This window comes from Amblyomma americanum, chromosome 1, assembly GCF_052857255.1.
Source record: "Amblyomma americanum isolate KBUSLIRL-KWMA chromosome 1, ASM5285725v1, whole genome shotgun sequence".
NCBI lineage: Eukaryota > Metazoa > Arthropoda > Arachnida > Ixodida > Ixodidae > Amblyomma > Amblyomma americanum.
In genome coordinates, this window is record NC_135497.1 from 358,447,699 (window position 1) to 358,471,975 (window position 24,277).

General features: G+C 45.9%; 1 protein-coding gene across 2 annotated transcripts; it reads right to left on the bottom strand.

Annotated features, from left to right (window-relative positions):
• Nucleotides 1–3,697: 3,697 nt before the first annotated feature.
• On the bottom strand, nt 3,698–24,189 carry LOC144100688 (uncharacterized). Of its 2 annotated transcripts, none has more exons than XM_077633544.1 (5): nt 23,932–24,189; nt 17,752–17,811; nt 12,745–12,907; nt 11,334–11,668; nt 3,698–5,608 (listed from the first exon to the last, which is right to left on the bottom strand). In XM_077633544.1, exons 1-5 carry the CDS (start codon nt 24,050–24,052, stop codon nt 5,418–5,420), a joined length of 870 nt encoding a protein of 289 aa, XP_077489670.1. In that variant the 5' UTR covers nt 24,053–24,189; the 3' UTR covers nt 3,698–5,417. The 2 variants fall into 2 exon arrangements, with proteins under 2 accessions (XP_077489670.1, XP_077489672.1); XM_077633546.1 differs by having other exon boundaries at nt 3,707–5,608; nt 12,790–12,907.
• Nucleotides 24,190–24,277: the final 88 nt, after the last annotated feature.

Below are 24,277 nucleotides of genomic sequence, written 5' to 3' on the forward strand. Positions count from 1 at the left end.
TAAAAGCGCGAGAAGAAGATGCTCTAATTACTTTCAAACAGTATAGAAACAAACTGAGCAATGAAATTAAAAATGCCAAGATAGAATATTATGAACAGGTTTTTGCCAAAATAGGAAAGGATCCCAGGAAAATATGGAATGAAATAAAAGATCTATCAGGGAAGAAAGAACAATGCACCGTTCTAAAGATAGTCACACCCACAGGAACACTAACCGGTCTTGAAGCAGCCACTGTCCTCAACGCCTCTTTTGCCACGAGCGCAGTGTACGATCAGGACAATGAAAAACAAAACCTCGTTGATAACAGCGTGACGATAGTGAACTCCATGGTACTCGCACCAGTGACTCCTTACGAAATCAACAAACTTATTAATGGGATTAGAAATGACGTTGCTTCTGGTTTTGATAAAATTAAGGCAATACCAATCAAACATGTGTCTGAAATCTTATCGCCCATCATAGCAGACATAGTAAATAAAATGTTTGAGACTGGAATCTTTCCTGACTCGCTCAAGATAGCTCGCATCTGTCCTATTCACAAGGGTGGTGCTGAAGGAGACGTAAGCAACTATAGACCAATCTCGGTCCTGCCTGTTCTATCGAAAATATTTGAAGGAGTCATACATATAAGATTAGAAAAATTTTTCGCAAAATATGTGGTAATAAGTGATATGCAGTTCGGATTCCAAAAAGGTAAATCTACAGAGGACGCGCTTCTCAGTATTAAGCATGATATTAAACATAACTTTGAGCACAGGTTTTACACGCTAGGATTGTCGATTTACGGAAAGCTTTTGACTCGGTGTGTCACGATGTGCTACTAATTAAACTCAAAAGATACGGTGTTCGCGGCGTTGTCCTTAGACTGATAGAAAGTTACTTAAGCAATAGGCTTCAATATGTAAGCGTCCACCAAGAAACGACTGAAAAAATATTAATTAAACAAGGTGTTCCTCAAGGTTCTATTCTTGGACCGTTATTATTCCTGGTCTATATTAACGATCTTTGTACCATCCATAATTCTCCTAAATTAATAATGTACGCAGATGACACGAATATTTTCTTCACTGCACTCACCCTTACGGAGCTTCAGGAGATTGTTAATAAATATATGGAGTCACTTTCCGACTGGTTACATGCGAACAAGTTACAGTTGAATACTAATAAAACCAAATATATCATATTCGTCCCAATTAATAGGCCAATGAACAATAATATTCATATTACCTTTCGGGGCACTCAGTTAAAACAAGAGGTGAAGCAAAAATTTCTGAGAGTGTGGTTTCAAGAAAACTTGTCTTGGAACACCCACATTGATAACCTTGCTCTGGAGCTGAGTAGATCGCTCGGCTGCCTATATAGAATAAGTTCACTTATACCTTTTTGGCTTAAAATTTCTCTTTACTATACTCTCTTTTATTCCAGACTTTCCTACTGTATTTTGGTTTGGGGTACAACCTCTATTAAAAATTACCTGCGAATACTCAAGTTACAGAAGCGCGTACTTCGGTTGCTTGAAAGGTATACAGGACACCCACAAGACTTACCAAGGGGTCCACTGTTTGTAAAGTATTCTCTGCTAAGAGCTGATGAAGTTTATTGTTTCAAGTTATTGCAGTCTGTACAAAAACATAAACTACACGTAAGTAGTAGTCCTGTCGAAACACATACGCTCGCCCTTCGGAGGCAAGAGCGCAGAAAGCCTCGAACGCGCACGAATTATGGCAAACAGCATTTAAATTACCAAATTCCGGTGCTTCTAAACAAATTGCCTGATGATGTTAACCTAAAGAAACCAATGAAGAAAAAAACGGTAAAAGCATTGGTTATTGAGAAAGAAATTCGTTACCAGTGACTTCTCTTAAAATCATGTGTAGCGTCTGTAAACCAGTACTGTTTTTTTTTCTCTGTGTTTAGGATGTCGCCTTTCTTTTTTTCTTTCTTTTTTCTTCTTTTTTATATGCAAATATGTTCTCCGCGATGACTGAGCTTTGCACCTTTGTTAATATTTTATTCTCTTTGTTGTTTATATTTGTGTTTAGTCATATGTACTGCATCCTGCAAGACCTAGAAGTGTGTAAAGTGGAACAACAAATGTGCGTTTTTTGTAATCCTGTCGAAACTGCATGCGGAGGGAGAGCCACGTCAGGCCAATAGCCTTTAGCTTTCCCTTCGCTTTTTCCTTGTATTGGAAAGAAACCAATAAACAATCACAATCACAATCACATTTACATTCATCCATTGATTCCGGCTATCAAGTTGACGCCATTTTTCTCGATTTTTCCAAACCATTTGATCGTGCCCCTCATCACAGGCTTATACTCAAACTAACTCAGTTGAACATTCACCCTGATGTTATTACTAGGTAAGGACTTTCTCTCCGCTAGACTACAGTTTACCTCCGTTAACAACTATAACTCTTGCTATTCTAAAATCACCTCTGGCGTACCACAAGGAAGCGTTCTTGTCCTCTTCCTTTTTTTAATATGCATTAATGATTTACTGAACTCGGTGTCGGCTCGAGCTAGGCTATTTGCTAGTGGCTGCGTAATATATAGCAACATTAATTCTATCACTTACCAGCAGTGTTTGCAATCCAACCTGGATACTGTAAATGCATGGTGCTCATCTCGGCTTATGCCACTTCATATTTTTAAAACAAAGGCTATGTCTTTCACGCACAGTTCTTCCCGCATGCCCACAAGTTACATCCTAAATAACGATTCTGTCGAACTTATCTCTACGTATAAATACCCCGGGTTTCACCTGCAATCAGACTAAACATGGCATCATCACATTAATTTGACTTTAGCATCCGCTAACCGCTCTCTTGGCCTTCTAAAGCATAACCTCAAACATGCTCCACCGCATCTGAAGAAACTTGCCTACATCACACTCATTCGCCCGAAAATCGCATATGCATTAGCCATTTGGGGCCATGACCAAGCCTATCACATAGCTAATATTGTGTCCTTGCAAAATAATGCTGTGCATTTTATTTTTTCAGACTACTCACATACTCCCAGTGTCACTGCCTTAAAAATTGTGCTAAATTAGAAGCTTTACCTTACCACCGGGAACTTTCACGACTAGAGCTCTTTCATAAACGTTGCCACCATCCCTCGCTTCACCACAATTTTTTTACTCATCGTCAGCCTTCTTTCCGCGTCTGGGCCATCCATTCAATGTTAAACGCATCGCATGCCGTTCATCTGCATTTTCAAAGACTTTCATACCATGCTCTATAATCGAGCAGAATAACCTACCAGCACACATCGACATCGAGCCTAACGCATGTAAATTTCATGACCTGATATCCCGGGTCGTTGGCGTTTAAAAACAAAAGTTTCTTGTTTTTTTACTGTTTCGATTGTTTCTTGCTCTTGTTGTGTCCAAAAATGTACCCTGTAACTTTTCTTACTGGTTGTCGTGCCCTAATATTGTACCGCTTCTTGGGATTTGTATTATAATGCTCCGTAATGATTTTCTCTCTCGTTTTGTTTGTATTCCTGTTTCTTAGATATTAAATTTTACTACCATGCTATCACTAGCCTGTCAATTGTACCTTTCTCATGTTCTTGTCGTTTTTTATATTGAAATGTACACTAACCAAACCCCCCCCCCCCCCCCCCCCTATGTAATACCCTTAACTAAAGGCCTTTAGGGGTAGCTTGAAATAAATAAACAAATATACTGTCGAAAGGTGACTGCCCCAAGGAACTGAAGTAAGCTTAAAGAAAGCCTTATCAGTTCAACTTTTAGAAACCTCCGTTCAGTAGATTGCACCAGAGGTCCAGAAGACGCTTGATGAGACGCTGACACAGACGATATACACCTGTGGGACAGCTTTGTTGCTAAGAGCCGATCCTGGCTTGAAGCCTTCGAGCTTGGAAAACTCGCGTTCTAGCTGCCATAAATCGCACTCGCTAAGCGGGTGACTCTCTGGCGGTAGATATTGACAGTGTGATGAGGTAAGCGGTAGAGAAAATTTCAAATGAATATAAAGAACTCTCATGCGACGTGTGCACACGTTGCAATGCACGACAGTATTCTGACCCTAATCGCACTTTCTTTTTCCATCATCACCACACCTTGCACTTTGCGGGTACGACTTTCTTTCTGGAAATAAAACTGCCGTACTGCTTTCAAAACCAAAAATGACTACAAGCTGTTACTTTTTCTGAAACTGAGTAAAAAATGCCGTTTTAAGATTTTTACCACATCTAGCCTCATTCTCATGTGGTACCGAACCAGGCAACCTTTGTCGTTTAGACGTTCCTTACCACTTGGTAAGCACCATGCTTACCAGCTGGCAAGCATGGTGCAATGACTCAGTGTAACCCTACACTAACGGAATGCTGCATCAAGCGCACTTTCTCGCGTTTTTTTTTTTGTTTACGCAGCCGTCCATCACAGTTTGAATGTTCACTGGAATAATTGCTCAATGACTAATATGCAGGAACTCTAGGCTATAAACGGATTTATTTTTGCCTGTCTTCCATACTTCGCGAAAGAAACCAGAAAAAAAGTTTTCAAAATTCTCGGCCTTTTTTCCCAGCCCTCTCGTAAGACGACTGAACAGCCTTTCTTCGCAGCCTTTCATTGCGAAACGAATGAGTGGCAGAGATCTCAATTGACTTACAGCCCCGAGCCCATAGAGCTTATGCGCGTGCTTTGGACTGCGCACTTTAGCAACAGAGGGTGCAATATTTTTTTTTTTTTTTTGAGAGCGGAGTGTCAAGAAAAGACAAAAAGGACATACATTATCCTTTGAAAGCTCCGCACTTCGAGCGTGAACTACTGTAAAGGCTTCTGGTGCAAACCGCCGAATGAAGACAGTTGTGATCTAGATCGCAAAGACACGCACATCGTGCTATGAACTGCAAGCTTATCTTTGATAAGCATGATGCATTAATTGGTTTGATTAAGTAAAAAAAGTGTTTATTTAAGTGCACACAATGCTTAGCATGCTCCGCGCACTTACAAGAAGTCGGTTACCAGCCGGCGGGATGCTGAAAATATGCCTAGGAAATATTCAAGCTGCGATAGCACAGTCTACATTAATCTAGTACACATGAAAACGGTTTGGTTTATGGGGGTTTAACATCCCAAAGCGACTCAGGCTATGAGAGACGCCGTAGTGAAGGGCTCCCGAAATTTCGACCACCTGGGGTTCTTTAACGTGCACTGACATCGCACAGCACACGGGCCTCTATAATTTCGCCTCCATCGAAATTCGACCGCCGCGGCCGGGATCGAACCCGCGTCTTTCGGGCCGGCAGCCGAGCGCCATAACCACTCAGCCACCGCGGCGGCTACACATGAAAACAACAGCACGCGCATCGCTAGTTCATTGTGTGGAGACTAGAGTAAGCAACAGTCGAGATCGCTCCATGGTCCCTCCACGATGAGCCTCATCAGCGCGCTGCATCCGAGCTCTGGTGCTGCGTCTCCTTGTGCCTGCGCAGGTCCACTTTCCTCTGGAAGGCCCGGCCGCACACCTCGCAGGCGAACGGCTTGAAGCCCGTGTGTTTACGGCTGTGGGTGATCAGGTTCGACGACTGGCTGAACGCCTTGCCACAAACCTTGCATTTGTGAGGTTTCTCGCCTGCAAGTATAAGAAGAGCAGTATGTTGAACATGTGGTGCGACTTGCCAACACTCAAGACTGACACATTTAGTGAATCGCATGGTTCGTACAACTTTGTAAAACATATGCGTGTACGGAATTTGTAAGTTGACACGAGTCAAGGAGAAGATGCAAGCGAGTCAAAGACAGGCGTGCTATACGTGTAGCTCGTCATAAAGCGATGTGCTGAGATCTTCGCACCGTTCTTTGCTTCGACCCTCCCTCACTCTGACCCGGCCTTACACATTGTAAAGGGTGTCCACATTCCCACGTCCGCACCCTTTACTTCACGCAGTTTTAACGTGATAGCGTTAAGGCTCCTGTTCTGCAGAAAATCCTCTTCTGCAGAATCGTCGTCGGCGTTGTGAGCGAAAAATCGGCCGGAGTAGGGTGGCCCGGGTGGCCACACCCTATGGCCAACCTGGCCGACCTCTGCCTCGCGAAAATTGCCATGGTCGAAAAATGGGCAGGTCATGTGACCTTGTCACGTCATACTACGTCACGTGACCTTGTAGCTTCATGACAACCTGCCCATTGGATTATGAGCAGACTGCCCACCGTGGCACGTGGCAGTTAAATTAATCACTGATCTCGAGAGGTTGCTTGGGAAAAGCAACCTTGGTCTCACAAGCCCCACCGGTGGCAGCACCTGCCACCGCAGGGCAGTGGCGCATCGCTTAACCGCTGCAGCACTGTGCCAGCAGTGGTATCAGGACTCTCAGGGATTTATGAATGTAAAGTAGAGAATGACCAATTACGCATATATGGGTGTTAACTGATTAACGCTATCGCCTCATACACTTAAGATGGAGCTTAAGCGTCTCCAGTTTTTAACGTTCAAGTTGCTTTTTCACACTGCCGACATAATTGAATAATAACCGCATAAGACGAGCCTTCAGTGCACACTTCGGACGAAGCGCTTTCGAGCTCATCGTGCGAAGTTTTTATCCTTTCTAACAGTGTACAGTAACGCTGCTGCCTCCGGTGTTTTCCAGCATAAAAGTCCGAATTGGAAAGTGAGCAGTAAAGACAAAAGGTACGCCTTATGAAATGTTCGTGGACACCCAGGCGCAAAATTAATTGGACCTCCAGTTTGCGCGATGCGAGCACTTTGCAAGACGCTGTCGAAACTGAGTTCCGAGCCAATACCAAGTGGCGTACCATGCTTACGTCGGTACATACTCCAAATATTTTTTTAGGCCTCGCGCTACTCAGTGTTGACAGCAAGAACTCGTACCGCATTTGGGTCGACACTAAGGACAATTACATCTTACTTTTATTATCAGTAAAAATCGATTCAATAACCCTTTATGGGGATGTTGATGAGTTTTCGGCAACAAAAGGCAGATTTATTGCTGTGCAAGCTGCATTTAAAAGTTTTCCAGCCGCTCGATTCAAACTTCTGACGTGTACTCTGAAAAGAACTCCGTGTCACCGTTTTCAAGTGATTAACGATGTAGCTTATACTATGAGATCGGCTACAAAAATTGCGTCGACGCACCGCAGCTTATTTGCGAAATCGGTCGGTGGGAATAACCCCTGAATATCACTTTTGGTTTCTCTCTAGATTATAAAAGCTCCGTTTTCATTTAAAGTAATGTCTTTGTAGTCGGGTTGTGGGTAATCTATCTATACTGCCCAAATTAAATTTGTAATCAGTGTCCCTTTAAGGCACATGGATGGATAAAGGCAAGTGCAACAGCTCATGTCATGAACTTTTCGCGCAAAAAAAATGCTTCAGAATATATCTTGTCAGGAGTTGCTTTCGACATGAATAGAAGGTCATGGTTTGCTTTGTGTAACACATCTCTTTGGTGGCATAAGCACTGCTACTGGTATTAATCAACATTCCCACAAAATAATAATTAAATTCCCTGATGTAATTTAAATGTACAGTCAGAATAAAACGGTACACGGAATGGGTGGCCTGCCTCCACTGGAAGCTGAAAGATGAAAGAACTCACTATCCATACTCGGCACACATATCTATTCATATCGCCTTGTTCTGATCTAATATATCTTGTAGTCGACAACACAATGGCACAACCACCAGGTTTGCCCCAGAGTACAGCTGTTCATTTACTTCTGTGTGGCGGGTAAATCAGTTATTCTATTTGCATCGTGCTGTGATGCATTGTTTGCGTACCATCTCTTAAAGCTTGTTTATGTTAAAAATTCTTTGTTTTTGTTGTTTATTGGTGACATTTTATGCTATCCCTTTGGTAGTCCACAACCTGCTATAACGTTTCGCGGCTGCCGCGTGCGCTGCAAGCAAACAAAATAATTACCGCCGGCAGCCATGACCAAATAGGCATCATCTATGTGAAAATCGATCTATGAAAAGACCGCACTACATAACTGAGTGATGCACAGGACAAGCAGTGTTAGTCACAGAACAAGGTAGAAAGCATAGAAATCAACGTTTTATGCTTTAATGAGGTCATTCAGTTTAAATTACAGAGGACTGAAACATACCATTGCGAGAAAAATAATGAGGTGCCACAGAAGGCTGCTTCGCGACTTCTTTCCTCACCCTCAGCACGTTGCCTCTCACCTTCTCTTTAGCACCTGCGCCCTTCCTTACCCTTACCGCCACCAAGCTTTCTACGCCTATCCTGCCTCTCCTAAGCCTCACCGCGTGAACCTCTCGTGAGAATGTGGGTAAGACGCCCTCACGAGGGTTCGCCCTTATGAGGGCGCCCACACGGAGATCCCCACGTACGCCCGAGAAACACCCAACTCGTGGCGCCGCCTCTTAAAACTGAGCGGATACTGCCTTGAAACGCCAAGGTTTCGCCTTTGGTCGGTAGATGGCGCTAAGAGCTCAAAGCTCGATAGTGCGGCTTTTACTTGATGCTACAGCTTTCCGACAGCTCTAAAGATAAGCTGCTTGCAGTAGAGACTGTCCGTCTGCTCCACAGCGTTGTTTGAAACCGTCATTGATAGTCGGCGCAAATCACTCAGTTCTTTGTGCGTGAGCACATTAAAGTGACCCAAAAGCTAAATCGCGTTCTAGCTTAAGTTCCAGAAGAGAGATATTTTCCCTGTGTCGCTCTGCGTATTTCCTGTCGCGCGGATTCGCGCACCAAAAGTTCTGCATCTGTACTCTCGCGACACGAAGTGCCCACTAAGTGCACAGCTGTTTCGACGAAGTTTTCGCAAAACACGCGCAGCCGGTTGGATATATTCAACGGGGTTACAAAATGAATATACACCGATACTGCTGAGAGGAAACACACACAAAAAAAACTTGAAGGCTTCCTGTAAACCATGTATTAGCATTCACGGCAACGGTGACAGCCCATCGAGCGGAAAGCTCTGCAAAAGGCATCTTTGTGCCAGAGTCGAAATAATGGGTGACTAACGCCACTCGCATTACCTGGAACTACCGGCATCAATGACCATGAAGTGGTTATGTCAACGCAACATACCGCTCTAATGGACAAATTGCCAAGCAATAGCAGCGTTTTTCTTTTTCGAAACAATGCACTGTCTTCCCGGACAGGGATCTGCTGACTCGTAACTTTGCTTTTATTTTGCGGAAACGAAGCATTGCGACAACAAAGCACTTCCAATTCAGTCTTGTATTGAAACTATACGCGGTAAATACCAAATATATATCAACTATAGGCGCTGTTCTGGTCGATACTACGCGATCTACGCTATAGCCACTACCAGAACGAATAGCTAATCTTATGTCTTTTGTGTGCATCGAGAGGCTCGAAATGGATTTGTAAATGCAGTATCAGTTCCACTGAAGATGGTGAGAGATGATAAGAACGCTGCTTGTCTGCACGTCTCAGCGCAATTTGCTTTACTGTGATAGTTACTTAACCTTACTAGGTCGCACTCGGCCTAACTTCAGTCCGGCTCACAAACTTGATTTCCTAGATGGTCACTCACTCCTGACCACGAGAGGGGATGCACGGTAGGAGGAAGCCAGTAAATGGGAGTCTTGAAAATACAAAGCGAACTGAAGAATGGGCGAAAGGGAAGCCTAAGTCAGCTAGCCAACGCTTTGACAAGGGGACTTGTTTTTATCTGGGAAGACAAGTCCTCTTGTCGGAACGTTGTCTAGTGGACAAACTATGTCACACCTTCAATTTGTTTTGTGCTGTCACGACCGGAAATGGGTTGTCAAAGGCCAGAACTTTTAAGCATTCAGTCTTTTAATACATAAACACTCAGGTACAAAGTATCTAGAGTTGTGGTTTGGGCTTGTTGCCCCTGTTGCATGGCTAGAGGAAGCAACGCGAAAAGGCCAAGACGAAAACAGAAGCTCACAGGGCAGGCGCCAAATTTCTTGAACGTCGATTAACCACGAGTGGTCAGAAGTAATGCGGCCGCAGCCCAGGGTTTGCTAAGGAAAAAATTTTTATTACTTCAATACTCAATCGGAAGGAAGCGAAAACAGATATACATGAGCCGTACTTGCTGACCTTTGTAAGAAATTATTGCGGAAAATAGAAAACGAAATTCGTTCATGGGTGACAGCTTAAAATGCAGGGCACCAAACAGCTCATAAATTCGCTAACCGCATGTGTGTGCGCTTCGTTGAAATTCCTACGAGCCTACGATTTTAAAAGCGCCTATATTCGATGTCGTGGTGTTCACTGTTGCTGCGCAACCAAATAATCGAGGTGACTGGACTATTTTGATCACAGACTTTGGGCACACATGAAGTAATGGCGAAGGATAGCTGATGCACTGAACGGTAAAAGAATAGAGCCAAACCAGGCACGAAGGGCAGCTAACATCTCCCAGGGCTGAAGAAGAAAGCTATACGGGTTTCTCAGAAATCCCTTGATCGGAAAAAAAAATTGTCCCCGACCATGGGTTCGAACTGAGACAGTGCTCAACAAGGATAGAGCAGCTGTTGGACAAACTCAGTTAGCCAGGAGACCAACAGATGGCAAAGCGAGGCTCTAATGATCCATACCACAAATCGGAAGCGATTTTAGACCATTGTGTCCAGGGGAATTCCCAGCATCGGAGTAGGCTTCTTAAGAAAGAATAATTGCTTACTACTTTACCTTAGGGAAACCACTAAGCTGCTCGTCCTGAGGGGATTCCCCTAAACGTACGGTACAGCTTCATTACCAGCGTCAGGACGTTTTCGAAGAGCAGGCATGTAGGCTTTGAAATATGACGCCGCAGCACCGCTAAGTAACACGCCGACAGCTCACTTATAGTTATAGGCGTGCCACTGAGCCATCCTTCATTGCTACGGCGGAACACAGAAAGCGTGCAACAGCTCAATCGACGCCCCGAGCCTTCTCTGCACAAGGGCTTATTGGGCTTAAACCAACCGCTATCTTTCGCCAAACAACGTTTCCCACACACTGCATATCGGTGTTGAAGATTAGTATAGCAGACACGCACGGTGGTGTTCCGATTCAAAAACTGGGAACTGAGACTGCACTGCAGTATCAATTTTTCAGGTGCAGAAAGATTTTTCTTGTTCAACCATTACGCCGTTTCTCTGCCCGTGAGGCTGTTCAGGCATCAAGTTGCATCATTTGCATTACTGCTCTGCTTGTGTATCCCGCCTTTCCAGCAACGGGAACTTTAGCAACGTGCACAGTGAACACTAAGGACCGACACAGCAAATCGCATTGGTATTCCGCTACATTAGTGCTCGCCATAGGCCAGAATCCAGCGTCTTCCGCGAGGTTAGGCACTTAGCAGCCGCAGGGGGCGCTCACCGGTGTGTATGTAGGTGTGCTTCTTCATGTCGGACTTCTGGTGGAAGCGCTTGCCGCAGTACTCGCACGGGTAAGGCCGCGTGTCCGAGTGGATGAGCAGGTGCGTGGAAAGCGTCGAGGAGCGCTTGAACGCCTTGCCGCACTGCTTGCACTCGAAGATGCGGCCGGGGCGGTGAGCCTTGTCTTGAGGGCTGCGTGCCGCCGCGGGCGCAGGGGCCAGCCTCCTCGCCACAGGACTGTAGCCAGCAGGCAGGAGCACCGTGCTGTGCGTAAGCGGAGGCGACTCCGACGGAGGGAAAGGTACGGCGCTGGCTGGTGCACCACGGGGGGCAGCACTGTGGGCAAGCAGAATAACGAGTGTGCGTGAGAGAAGTACGCTCATAACCACGCAGGATGGAAACTGTAATTTTTGGCTGACTTACACATGAAGAATGCTGAGAAAGTCGATGCTTGAATTCAATACGAACGCAATACAAACGGCGTAATAAGTCAGAGCCGATCACGTACAGCGGCATTTCTTTCCAAAGCTGTTTCTTCGCGGGAAAATGATTGTTCCCTACTCATTGCGCGCTGAAGAACATGAAAATTATGTTTTCCGGGAACATTTTAAACCTGGCGAAGTGCCATGCAACCAAAACGCATGATGTGTTTGGGAACGAAATGGTTGCTTGGTCCCTTTTGCAAAATTTACTCTCTTTAAAAGTCACAAAACGCTTCATTACAACGCTTCTTCGTTATTCGAGATGCGTTTAATTAATTTATTTTTTTTTATCTTGCGCCGGAACAGCTCACATGGAGGAGAACTTTTATCAATAAAACAAGCAAAAGTGGGAACAACCATCCTTTGCTGTCCAGGTGAGGCACGTGCAGCCATTGTCAAGAGCACGCCACTCACCGCATTTGTGACCTCTGCAGTGCTGGAAAGTGCGTGCATTAGAAAAGCTGTGACACTCGCAGGACGGTCGTCCTTGCAGTGCAGAACGGCAGCCGCTGGAGTTTTCTTGAATTAACGCAAATTGGAGACTGTTCTGTCGTGCTTGGGGGTGTCGCATAGTTAATACAGACGCTATAGATCCACCAAGCTTTGTCAATTTTTGTTTTCAAGTTTTTTGTTTACCACTTCCTGCGCGCGGGCCTTATCACTGCTTGCTACGATAGCTGCGACCGGAGCGCTCTGGAACGCCGAGGCGGATTGCGTGTGTGTTTGTGTGTGTGTGTGCGTGTGTGTGTGGGGGTGTTGGGGGGGAGGGGGGTAAAGGGGCGCCTTCCTCAAGAGAAATACTTCACATAGAAGGCCATGCTACATCCCCACTCCCCTCTCCGTTTAGGTTTTATTGTGGCTAATAATTTTCAATGCCACGGGCAAGGGGCACCGTCTCTAAGCGATTGTATCAGTGCAGTAGACACTTGCATCATAAGATTGGCGTAGATATTTTGCTCAACGTCTCCTTCTTGCCTTGTCGTTTCCGTCTTCAGACCGAGAAGCGCCTGTATGGAGTAGTCTGTGAGGACACTAGGCACGCTTCCACTGGAATCTTGGCACGGGGGAGTAATGCTGGGGCTTCTCGAAACTTCTGCGAATGCAAATCATTGGTGACAGACCATTAGCGCCAACTCTTTCATTATACATGCCAGTAAAACAGGGACAAACAGGTCAGCATGCACAAGTGTGAGCGCTTTCATTAGTATACCGCACTTTTAGTCGAGTCGCAGTTATTACTCGAGGGAAATAATTATTAACCCACGTTCTATGCTTTATTTCGTCCGTCCGTGGAGCTGTGACCCGGGCGTCACCAGTTTCCTAAAGGGCATTATAGACTGCCCATGGAAGCCGAGATCAAGCTAATGGCTCGCGACGTCAAACTTAGAAGCTCTAAAGCATGTTGATTTTTTGTTGTTGTTTTTGTGCACTATGGCTCGTAAAAAATGCGTAAAAAAATTAAAAAGCTGCTTCAGACCTACCTAGTCCTATTTCAAGTATCAAACCTTTCGTTCTCGTAAAATGTGCAGTGATTTTCGTTTTAGAGAAATCGAAGTTTACATTTTTAGCCGCTGAGCTCAATGTAAGCAGTAAATAAAGGTTCCTTTCCATTCAAATGGCAAGGTTTTTCGCATGCGAGTTTGGCGTTCAGTTGACGCAAGTGGGGTTTTTACATTTTTTCCAGGTGCCCGGTGCTAATCTGCCGTCCCGGTAGCACTCACATTTAAGGGGGCCGCACACACCAGCAACAGAACGGTACATAAAAATGAAAAAAAAATCATTCTGTGGCAAGGTGATAGCCTGTATCTTTCGCGACACGCGCCCGCAGCTCTAGCTCTACCTTCCAATGGTTCTGTTTTCTTTTTCTGTTCAGGACCTTATAATGCGTTTGATATGCGCGATATTCCCTTTTGCGCCTCCGAAAATATTTTCTGTTTTTTTTTTTAAAATCCAACCTGCCATTCAACTTTCCTTCGAATCAACCCCTAATTCGAGGCAACCTTCGAAGCTCCCTATTTTGTCTTCGAAAATCCTGCCCTTCCGGCCTCTCCTACCCACTCGCCATCCGTGACCGCGCACAAATCATGTGGTGTACTACGTGGCGTCCGCATCCACTCTGACACCGTCCTGACTGGGCGCCTGTCTCACTCTAGCTGCTTACGCCCTTTGGACGCTACCGTTTCTTGAGACTTCCCTTCGGCATTGCGTCGGCGCCTGAAGTTTTCCAGAGAACTATGAATGAAATATTCGACCAGGCTCCATGGCTGCCAATCTATATCGATGACATACTGATACGGGGGAGCACAAGGGAAGAGCACGATACTCGCCTCCGCACAGTCTTGCAACTAGCTAAAAAGGCCGGCCTGACGCTCAATGCGGCGAAATGCAAATTCGGTGTCACCGAAATTGACTTCTTGGGTGATGTCATAAACAAAGACGGAATAAGACCTAACCCCGCAATGACCGCACCATTAAGTGAAATGCCTCAGCCAAAGGACAAAGCCGGCGTTCACTGAATGCTCGGGGTCGTGAACTACTTCGGGAAATACATACCGCATCTGGCGGAGAGGACGACGCTTCTACGAAGCCTCATTAAAAAAGACAACGGTTTTTAATGGTCCGAAAACCACTGTAAAGAATGGCAAGCTGTCTGTGACACATTGAGCGGTCCACCTTTGCTGGCCATTTTCGATCCTGCTCTGCTAGGGAGACGAAGGTCGTTGCAGATGCTTCCAAAAATGGGGTCGGTTCTGCCCTTCTTCAGAAGTATGGTGGTAGTTGGCAGCCGGTCGCCTATGCCCCACGCACAATGACTTAGGCTGAACAAAGATACGCGCAAATAGAGAAAGAAACGATGGCCATTACTTTCGGTCGTGAGAAATTTTTTCATTTCGTTTATGGCCGCAAGTTTTTCATTGAAACCGACCACAGATCACTGTTAGTAATTGCTTCTAAAGCCATTGGCGGCATGCCACCAAGACTGCAACGGTTCTTTCTGCGCTTGCGAAGGTACGATTACGTTCTTCGCTTTGTCCCAGGCAAACAACTGTTCCTGGCCGATATGCTAACAAGATCATCGTCGGCCGTTCCAAGCGACAAAGATTACGTCGACCTACATGCAGTGAGCGGGAGCTGGTAAGCATGAAAATGTTTGATCGACAGGCAGAAGCGACAGCCACTGACCCAGACTTGCAGACAGCGTTGCGGCAACTAAGGAATGGAGAAGAAATTGAAGGGTGGATGAAACTATTCGGTCCTGAGTTATCAGAAGTCAATGGGCATTGTTATGAAGGGGACCAAAATTTGTTGTCCCAAAGGCTATGAGAGCTGAAATACTCGGTCGCATTCATGAAGGTCACTTAGGCATAAATAAGTTCCAAGCGAGAGCCCGTCGCTTGGTTTTTTGGCCGCGACTGAATAATGACATTTAAAACACGGTCAAGGCCTGCTCTGTTTGTCAAAAATACGTGCACAAACAACAAACCGAACCACTGGCGCTTAGGCCGATCCCAGACCATGCCTGGTACAGGGTGGGTGTTGACATTTTTATGTACGGCGGAAACTCCTACCTGTGCGTGTTTGACGCCTTTTCAAACTTTCCCGAAGCCGAAAAGCTAATCGACACAACGACATGCACTGTCATTGCTACACTTAGCTCAATTTTTGCAAGGTATGGAATTCCGTTGGAAGTCTGCACCCACAACGGTCCTCAGTTTTCATCCCATCAATTTGCTTTGTTCGCATCCATATACGAGTCCAAGCATGTGACGTCGAGTCCGAGATTCCCACGGTCCAATGGCCTCGCCAAGAAAGGAGTCCAAATTGTGAAAAGAATAATGAAGAAGACTGGCGAGCTTAAAGAGGACTTCTAGTTGGGTCTACTCGGCTATCGCTCGACTCCACTAGCCGAAGGCCGGTCCCCTGGAGAGCTCCTTCAAGGCAGGAAGTTGCGCACTCGGTTACCAGACTGCGTGTCATGCTCCAGTCAACTTACGTCTCGGAACCAACCACGCAGCCAAAGACCATCCAAAGGAAAAACTCTGCCAGCACTCAAGAAAGATGCAGTTGTACGAGTACGAGGGGATGCATGGGACCGCAAGGCTCGAGTCATGGGCCTGGTGGCACCAAGGTCTTATCGCATCCTTACAGAGGACAACAAGGTGCTTCGACGCAACGGACAACATCTTCTAGCCATACGTGAGCCATTACGACGTGACTTAACGGAAGATGACTCTGACAGTGAAGAAATTTTCCAGGAAAACGCGGGAGCACCACAGTCTATAACACAGCCCACGCAAGCCCAGGAAAACGCTGGAGTATCGCAGTCTACAACCCAGCCCACGCAATATGTGGCAAGGCGGTCCACCCGACAAAAGCGACAGCCCAGTCGTCTTCACTACGACCAGAATTTCCACCAAGTGTCTCGTATTGTGCTCGCAGACTTTTAAATATTGCATTGAGGGAGATGTATTGTATCAGACGCGCATGCGCTCTATGTATGGGCCCTGGCCAGTATGCTATCTGTAATACGTGGCTATTATCATGCAGCCGCCAGTTGACTATATGTGTTGGGAAGCAATCGCGAATAAACGTTCTTCTTCTTCTGGTTGCTTCCACGCTGCGTGTTCGTTGTTGGACGCCGGAACAGCTGCTACACACACTCGCAATCACGGATGGCAGAGCGGGAAGGCTTTTAGGTCCGTCGAGGGTATTCACGTGGCACGAGCCAAAGTACCAAGAAAGAGCGGGACATTTTGCGACAATACACCTGAAGCAGAAATTATGGCGCCGATTTCGCTCCAGTAGAACTTTTGCCTCCAATTAGCCCGGTCCTGAATTACGACTAATTTAAATATTTTTATAGCAAACGTTTTATAACAAGCGTCATCCTGACGCCAGACCTTGTCTAAAATTTTGGGAGAAATATTTTGAATATTGAGAAATTGTGAGGCCCTGTTATAGAAATATTGAATTTAGTGGTCCATTCTTCCGATGTGCAGCAAACTCTTTCTTTTAAAATGTTTCCATCGCTCGCATCGCGGAGTTTAGATTGCCGTAAAAAACTAATGAGGAACGCTTTTGACAATACCAAAAACGTAAACACCAAAAAAATGCAAGCCTGTCGACGGGAGATCTGTTAATATATTGGCTGTTACTTAAATCTTACAATGTATGAAGAAATTGCGCTCATAAACTCCTTCCCGTTTAAAAATTAGTTTGTCTAGCACTGTTCGGCATGCGAGAGAAATGATAAACCAGTGACGGGCTTTGTCACAGATCTGCACAGCCAAGCAGAGAAACCTGCCTTAGGTTTACGCAAAAGCTGACTATTATTTATCCAGCCGGTACCCATACCAGGCAGTGAAGCCGCCAATCAATTAATTTTTCAGCGTTATATACCAATAAATTGCCGGAGAACGGCTGTTTTATGAGCAGTGAAAGCGTAGTGCACCTCTCCAGCAGCGCATATTATGATTGCTTGGTACATGGGGACAAAGCTGCTGCACACGAGGTACGAGAGACGCACTATTTGAGAGCGGGGGATTGATATCCACCACCTACGGTTGTTTAACGTGCACTGACATCGCATAGCAAACGGGCGCTTTTGCATTTTGCTTCCATCCACTGGACGAACGCTTAGAGAGGAATGCCCGAAATTGATCGCTTCAGAAGACAAGTTCAATTGTGAAGAGTAAGCTTAGTGGTTACTACATGCTGAGAAGAAAAAAAAAACGCGCGAACACTAATGTTCTCTTCGGGGAACAACGCAAAGCTAGTAGAAATCTTGGCAGTTATACGTTTTAGCGCCAATCATTTTGAAAAACCAGGAAACAGCTTGCTCCCATCGGTGTGCTTTCATAGTTTTGTGGAGTCCCCGCGAGACGTCATATGGCGGTCGTATTACAATGATTGATTGAAGTGATTTCAGGGACTTACCTTCGTCGCTTTGTGCAGCTGACCACTTGAAGTCCGAGCATCTCTTCGTCGACGTAAGAACTGAAAAGAGAAAAACAGACCGAGGAATAAGACAGCAAGTCGAGAGACAGATATTTCACCGTCTAACTGTGAAACAGAGTGCCTGTAGGCTCTACGGAGATATTTATTGAGCCTTCTTAAATTCAGTCTCTCGTTTGCTCTGGGCTTGTTAGGCTACTTGCGCAGATATGAAACTGATTGATCACTATGAGGTCTAAAATATCGAGTGATGATTAGCAGCTAATACCGTAGTTGAGTAACAAGTGCTCATTGGATATTCCGACTATAGGCTGCTTTTGTAGTTCATACGATTCCGCCCATTTGAGCTGTAAACCCACCGCGAACCGTGGGCGACTGCTTGCAGTGACCCGGCACACATGCAAGAATGCACGCAACACCCACTTCGACAGCAGCCTCAAGAACCAACACGCAAACGCTGAGTTTTTGGTCATGACGTACGACGCCGAAGCATTTATTGAAGAAAATGGAATGCATGAAAGAAGCCCTTTTTTCATTTTTTGACAGCTCATCTGAGGATGAACTTCGTTCATCGTTCTCGAAGGCTTTTAAATAAGAAGCCAACTTTATGTGCAATACCTAGGCTGTCACACAGCTTCGCAGTGTCGCTTAGAAATAGCCCGTAACTGGTATTCCGATTGTCATTGAAATAATATATCATAGGATGAGCTGGGAGTCAAACCTCAGGTTGAACCTCTTTATTCCCAAACCGGCGCTCGTAGGTGGTGCCTCCGTCTTGCCAGTGCGCTAAGCCTGGTCAATGTCATGTGGTATACCCTGGTTTTAACCACAACCACCCAAACTCCAGCGCTTGTTGTGTCTTCTCTGTGTTGCTTCTTCGTCGTCCTTGCTTTTTCGCGCTGCTTATTAATGAGCCATGATGTGTAGCCGACTAGTTCAGACCAAGATATTAATTCCGAACCACGTGTTGTGATTAAAGAGCTGCTTCCAGAGGGGAAGACAATGTGGCCGCTAACATTTAAAAAAGTCAATGGCAGTTCATGCTGTTGTAAATGTGTCGCATTTAGTTGTACTTCCTATGATGCGAAAAAGACAATGTTCACGTCTGCGTTTTCTATGCAGAGTTACTGACATATTCGCAACGATCTCGTGCGGCTAAGATGCACTGTATACCCTTGCGGCAATCCCAGACAGCTTTTTCATGAGTAGGCTTACATGCCTTTCTTTCATCTATTTAGACGGGGCGCATTGCTGGAATTTCCTCTGGTTCGCATCCTGCAGCCTAGCTGATAACTTTTTCATATCTTATTGCGAATCCTGCTTTTGGTTAAGCTAGGAAAAGAAAGAAAAAAAATCTCTGTTACAGTAATTTCCTCCATCTGAACTAAACGCATGCATAACGCGTCGGTATTCACATGAGGACGGAAACTCGGTTTACGGAAACTCGGTTTTCGCGATTGATTTATACATGCTCTCAACTTCCTGACGTAGCTGGAAAAATCAAGGTAGCTGCTCTCACTGCTGGAACTGACTGGCTAATTCTGGAAGTCTGCAGAAACTTTCGGTTACCCTGCATTGAATCGCAGCTCGTTCGGAATGATTACTTCTTCCCATTCTTCTTTACAACAGAAACTCAAATTAAAATTTTACGCAGCAGGCCTTCAGCACAATACGTTAAATATATTGTGCTCTAGGAGAAACACACTTGCGTACACCGAAATATAACGCCGCTGTATACACGGCCGTCACCTCGGAGTGTGGAAGCAGGAGAGTCAGAAGTGGTATATTGCTCGTGCGTATCATGCACTATCGGCGTCCACCATCGCTGCCACTTTTGCGCCCCGGAGATGAGCGAAAATTCTGGGAGCTTGTTCTTTAATTCAAGGCTCATTTGTCAGATGTAACGTGTTTCCTTTCGAAAAGCACTTGCAAAGGTATTTTATTCTGCACACATTATTTGAGCCGCCCATCGCTTAACCTTGTTCCTCTCCCGCCCTTTTCTACATTTCTTTCCTTCCATATTGGATCGGCCACTACAAACAACAGACGGTTATTCTTTTATTATTTTTTATTTTTTACGCAGTGCTTCTCCTGGCTAAGACCATATGTTCGCCCTAATTTCCGCAAGGATATCTATCTCGTGGTTCGTCTATAATCCATGCCGCATTCTTCCCTTCTTTTAACGCTATACTTCTACAATTTTCAGTATCTTTCAGCTGGCTACTGCTTTATTCGTGTATATTTTCTAATATGTTGCTCCGGAGACATGTTCTCATCCTCGGTACACTCGACTGATCCTTAGTTTGAACAGAGAGAAACCAAACACAAAAAAAAAAACATTTTTTTTGTGTTCGTTCCTGTATTATTAAACACGACTGTTTTTTTTTTTTTCTTGCAGTAGCTGCGTTTAAGCACTCCTGAGCGCGACCCACACGCCTGTATCGATTCTTATGCAGTCAAAGCAGCAGGTGTTACTCAGGCTGCGCAGAAGCGCCGTTGTACCCGCCGATCGCAGCCGGCCGTGCATAGCGTCTCGGCTGGCATGCTTTCAACGAGTCGCTCGTTGACTTTGCATCTCTCCGCACTTGTCTGGGGTTCACAAAGTTATGCGCTCCGTGGAAGGCACTCACGCGGAACCGTTAGCAGGTTCGTGTGTCATTCGTGCCCTCTCGCAGTAATGAACTGGCTCCGTCATGTGCAAAATCGCTTGACCACTGTGCTCTAGTCTAGCTTCGTGAGGTGCGTAAAGCTGCCCTGAGCTCCGTGCCTGCCGAGCTGCAAGTTGAGCACCGTGCATGTCACCCCGATGATGGGGCCAACATCGTCGTGTGGCGCTTTGTCGCGCGAGCGCGGAACAGCTGGTGGCGGGCACTGCTGTTGCATCATCCCAGAGCGCGCCAACAAGCGGCGTGCATGAAGTAAGACCGCTCGCTGGTGCCTCTAGAGTAACGCGAACGCTGATTTACGCAAACGGGACGCTGCGACAAAAACAGTGATTCCAAGTGCGCTCTCCGCAACGTCTGCGTGCGCAGTTTGCTGGGAGGAACAAAGATGAAAGAGGAAAAACTAAACCCCACGCACTTGTCTGGCCCCCGCTCACTCTCTTTTCTCAAAATTTATTCTTAGTTTATGTCTGCGACGTGGTTCTGGAACCTGTAGCTGCACACATGCGCTGTTGTCTCGCGCTTTGCTCTGCTCTTTGCGCGCCGTTCAGCCTTGCCGTACGACTTAGAAGCGCAATAATTTCATTGCTTTTGATTGCTTGATACGAAAGTAAGAGTTTATCTCAGCGCTTTCGGAATGTGATTTAGAAGAAAGAAAGCGCGGGCGGGCTACAACTCTCCTCGGACGGTGGTAAATGCCCCGATCCCTTCCTTTGCTCGGTTTAAGTATGTTATCTCCGCTGTTAGAATCACAAAACAGCCCAGCCTTACATATCAATTGCGCCGTGGTTGGAACTGCAGTGACAGTGTGACGAGAAATGTTTAGCAGAGGCTATGAGGAAATGTTTGAACAAGAGTCAGTATGAGCAGTATGAAGGATTAGTATGAGCAAGGGTCATGCGTTGTACAGCACTAGTATTCGCAGCTCTGGCTTATTGTGCTTGAGGCAAACGCTTTATCTGTCGTCATTTCTGCATCCATGACATATCAACTTGAAGACATCTGAAGACATAATCAAGAACCGATACAAATGCTGAAGTCTTTCTGGGCCCTGTGTGCTTTGGCATAGGGCATGAACACAAGCTGAAAACCTGTAGTCAGATACTTAATTACAAATTGTTATGTTTAACGTCCTGAAGCGACACATGGGCTTCTTTAACGTGCGCTGACATCGCACAGCACACAGGCGTTATAAACATTGGCTCCGGAGCAGGATTCGCAATCGTTTCTATACTTAAGATCCGTTCGCGATTGGCTGACAGTTTGGCAGTCGTCGCGTTGGGCATCGATCACGATTGGCTAGAGCGTGTTCAGCGCTCTTGTATCAGAAGCTGAACGTACGCTGAACGTACGAACGGAGAGCGTTATTGATCCGAATTTGGTTCAAATTATGCTTTGGAGAACTTGTACTGCCTTGGTGACCACGGGCATGTATTCCGCTTACTAGCTGCATGCCAGTGGAGAGAATAAGAACTCAACTCAGCCGCTGTAAGTTAGGACGCTTGGCCTGCTTTGTTTCCGTCATTACTCAGTCACATTCGTCTCAGTTATCTAGAATTAAAGTAACGAAATCGGCGCAAAAAATGAGACCAGGGACGCGACTCTTGAGGAAGCTCGTTGGCTCTTCCTTGTGTTTTCAGAAATCGTACGGCAATCAATTCCAATTCCTCATTGGCACACAGTCTTAGAATATGATCATTCATGTACAGCACCATATTTACAGCACTAAAAAAAATAACTTTACTCCGGGCGCGTTTAGAGCGACAAACGAGTATCATCCCTATGGTATTAGGTCGCAACATCTACAAGATCATGATGCGCAATTCTTTTCATGTGATTTGGTTGCAAAAAACCACCCATTCCGCTCTAATCAGCAGATTGCTATGTACGAGCATCTCCCTTCCACAGCGGAATGCACGCCAGAGAACGGACGGAACGCGGTATGAAGAACAGCGGGCAAAGATGATGCGTAATAACGAACGCAAATAGCGAACAGACGTATATATATATATATATATATATATATATATATATATATATATATATATATATATATATATATATATATATATATATATATATATATATATATATATATATATATATAGAGAGAGAGAGAGAGAGAGAGAGAGAGATGAAGTTAGATGAAGTCTCTCTTGAGATGCTGGCGAGGCAGGCGTACAACGTTCCCTTGTCGCATGCGTGAAGCACTGAAGAAGCGAAGTCCATTGTCAGTGCGGCGTAGCAGAGTAGGCATCTTGCGTGGAAGCTCTCCTTGCTCTGCGTGTTCCTGACACGCCCTCTTACCGCTTTGTGCTGTCTCATCCCTCCTCTAACTACCAGTTCAGAAGCGAGATTGTACGCAGAAAAGCTCTCGCGGCGCTTCTAATGGGTTGCATCAGGTAGCAACTGTTCCTTCACTTGCGAAAAGAATTATTTTCTTGCACTTACTGCAATGCAGGAAACTTTGTTTTACCTAAATATTGTTTGCTTATTTCATGCCACTCATTCATTGCCCAAAAGGCGTCCTATGAAGTACTGGCGAATCCCTGCGCGTGGCCTGAAACTGTAAATGTACTAAAATTGTAGTTTGGCTTATAATTATCTAATTTGCGGAACTAGTTAATTGTTAGAAATTAAGTGCAATTAAGCACAAGAGGGTGTAAAAGTTCTTGGGAGAACTTATAAGCAGCGAATGTTCCGTGACTTTGTGAAGGATATTTGGAGGTGGTGAATCGGTACTGCAGTAGTATTAGCCGTAACTCGCGTTCCTATTGATGTAAGCTGAATAGTGTCAATGGTGCCAAGCAATTCCAAACTGATCGCAGCAATTTCACATAACACGACTTTAAGTATATGGTATAAGGTTAAGGACACACTCAATCTGAATTTCCGCCCATCTCACTGAGTCTTTGAAAGCTAGGAAACGAACGCATTAGGCAGTACTTCAAGAAAAATCCCTGCGTATAATGCTCTGTGTTGCCACGGAACACAAATGAAGATTGAGAAACCAGGCCTCGGACAGCATTCGCTATGGAAAGAAGGAGCCTTCAAAGAATTTTCAACACAGTCAAGATTACTGTACGTATATCCTGTGCTTTAGGGGCCTTATTGCTGAACGATGGCATTAATAACAGGCCTAAAGAGAGAAAAATCGTATGAATTTGTTGCTTTCTGCTTGTACTTGTTTCCATCTATACAAGCAACCGCCGCAGATTCATGCGCATATTTCTGAATAGAATTGCAATATGCAGCGAAGACATGGCACTTGAAACACACTGTAGTCGCAGGGGATCCCCACAGCCTATTTCGGGTTGGAGAAGACCTCGCCGAATGGAGAAGCTACCTTTAAAACGGCGGCGCAGCTCAGCGACTGTGATTTCTCCACGACGAGCAGTCCGTGCCCCGGCGCAGAAAGCAGTCGCAGCCCGGCCACCGTGTTTCGGTAGCTTCTCCACTTGGCCCCGTGAACGCAGCCGTGCCCCTGTCCGTCACTCACCGTGCTGGGAGGTGCGCACGTGCTGGCGCGCCAGGGGGACCTCGTCGGCGGCGAGCGCCCTGACGGCGGCTCTCCAGCGCGCGTAGCTGCCGCAGCGGCGGACCAGGAAGGACCGGGGCATCCTCGCCGCTGCCTAATCACGGCCGCACTGCCGCGGCTGTCCACGCGCTCGCGCCCGGGAACGCCCGCGCGCTCTCAGCCCGCCCTGGGCGACCACGTCGCCCTCCCTCGCTCCCCTCGCCAACGCGCCTCCCTATCTGGAACGCACCAGAGGGCACAGCTGGGGAAGAGAGCTACGGCTCTGTCGAAATCGTTCCGTCCTCCTCTTCCCTGCGGCAGCCCCCTC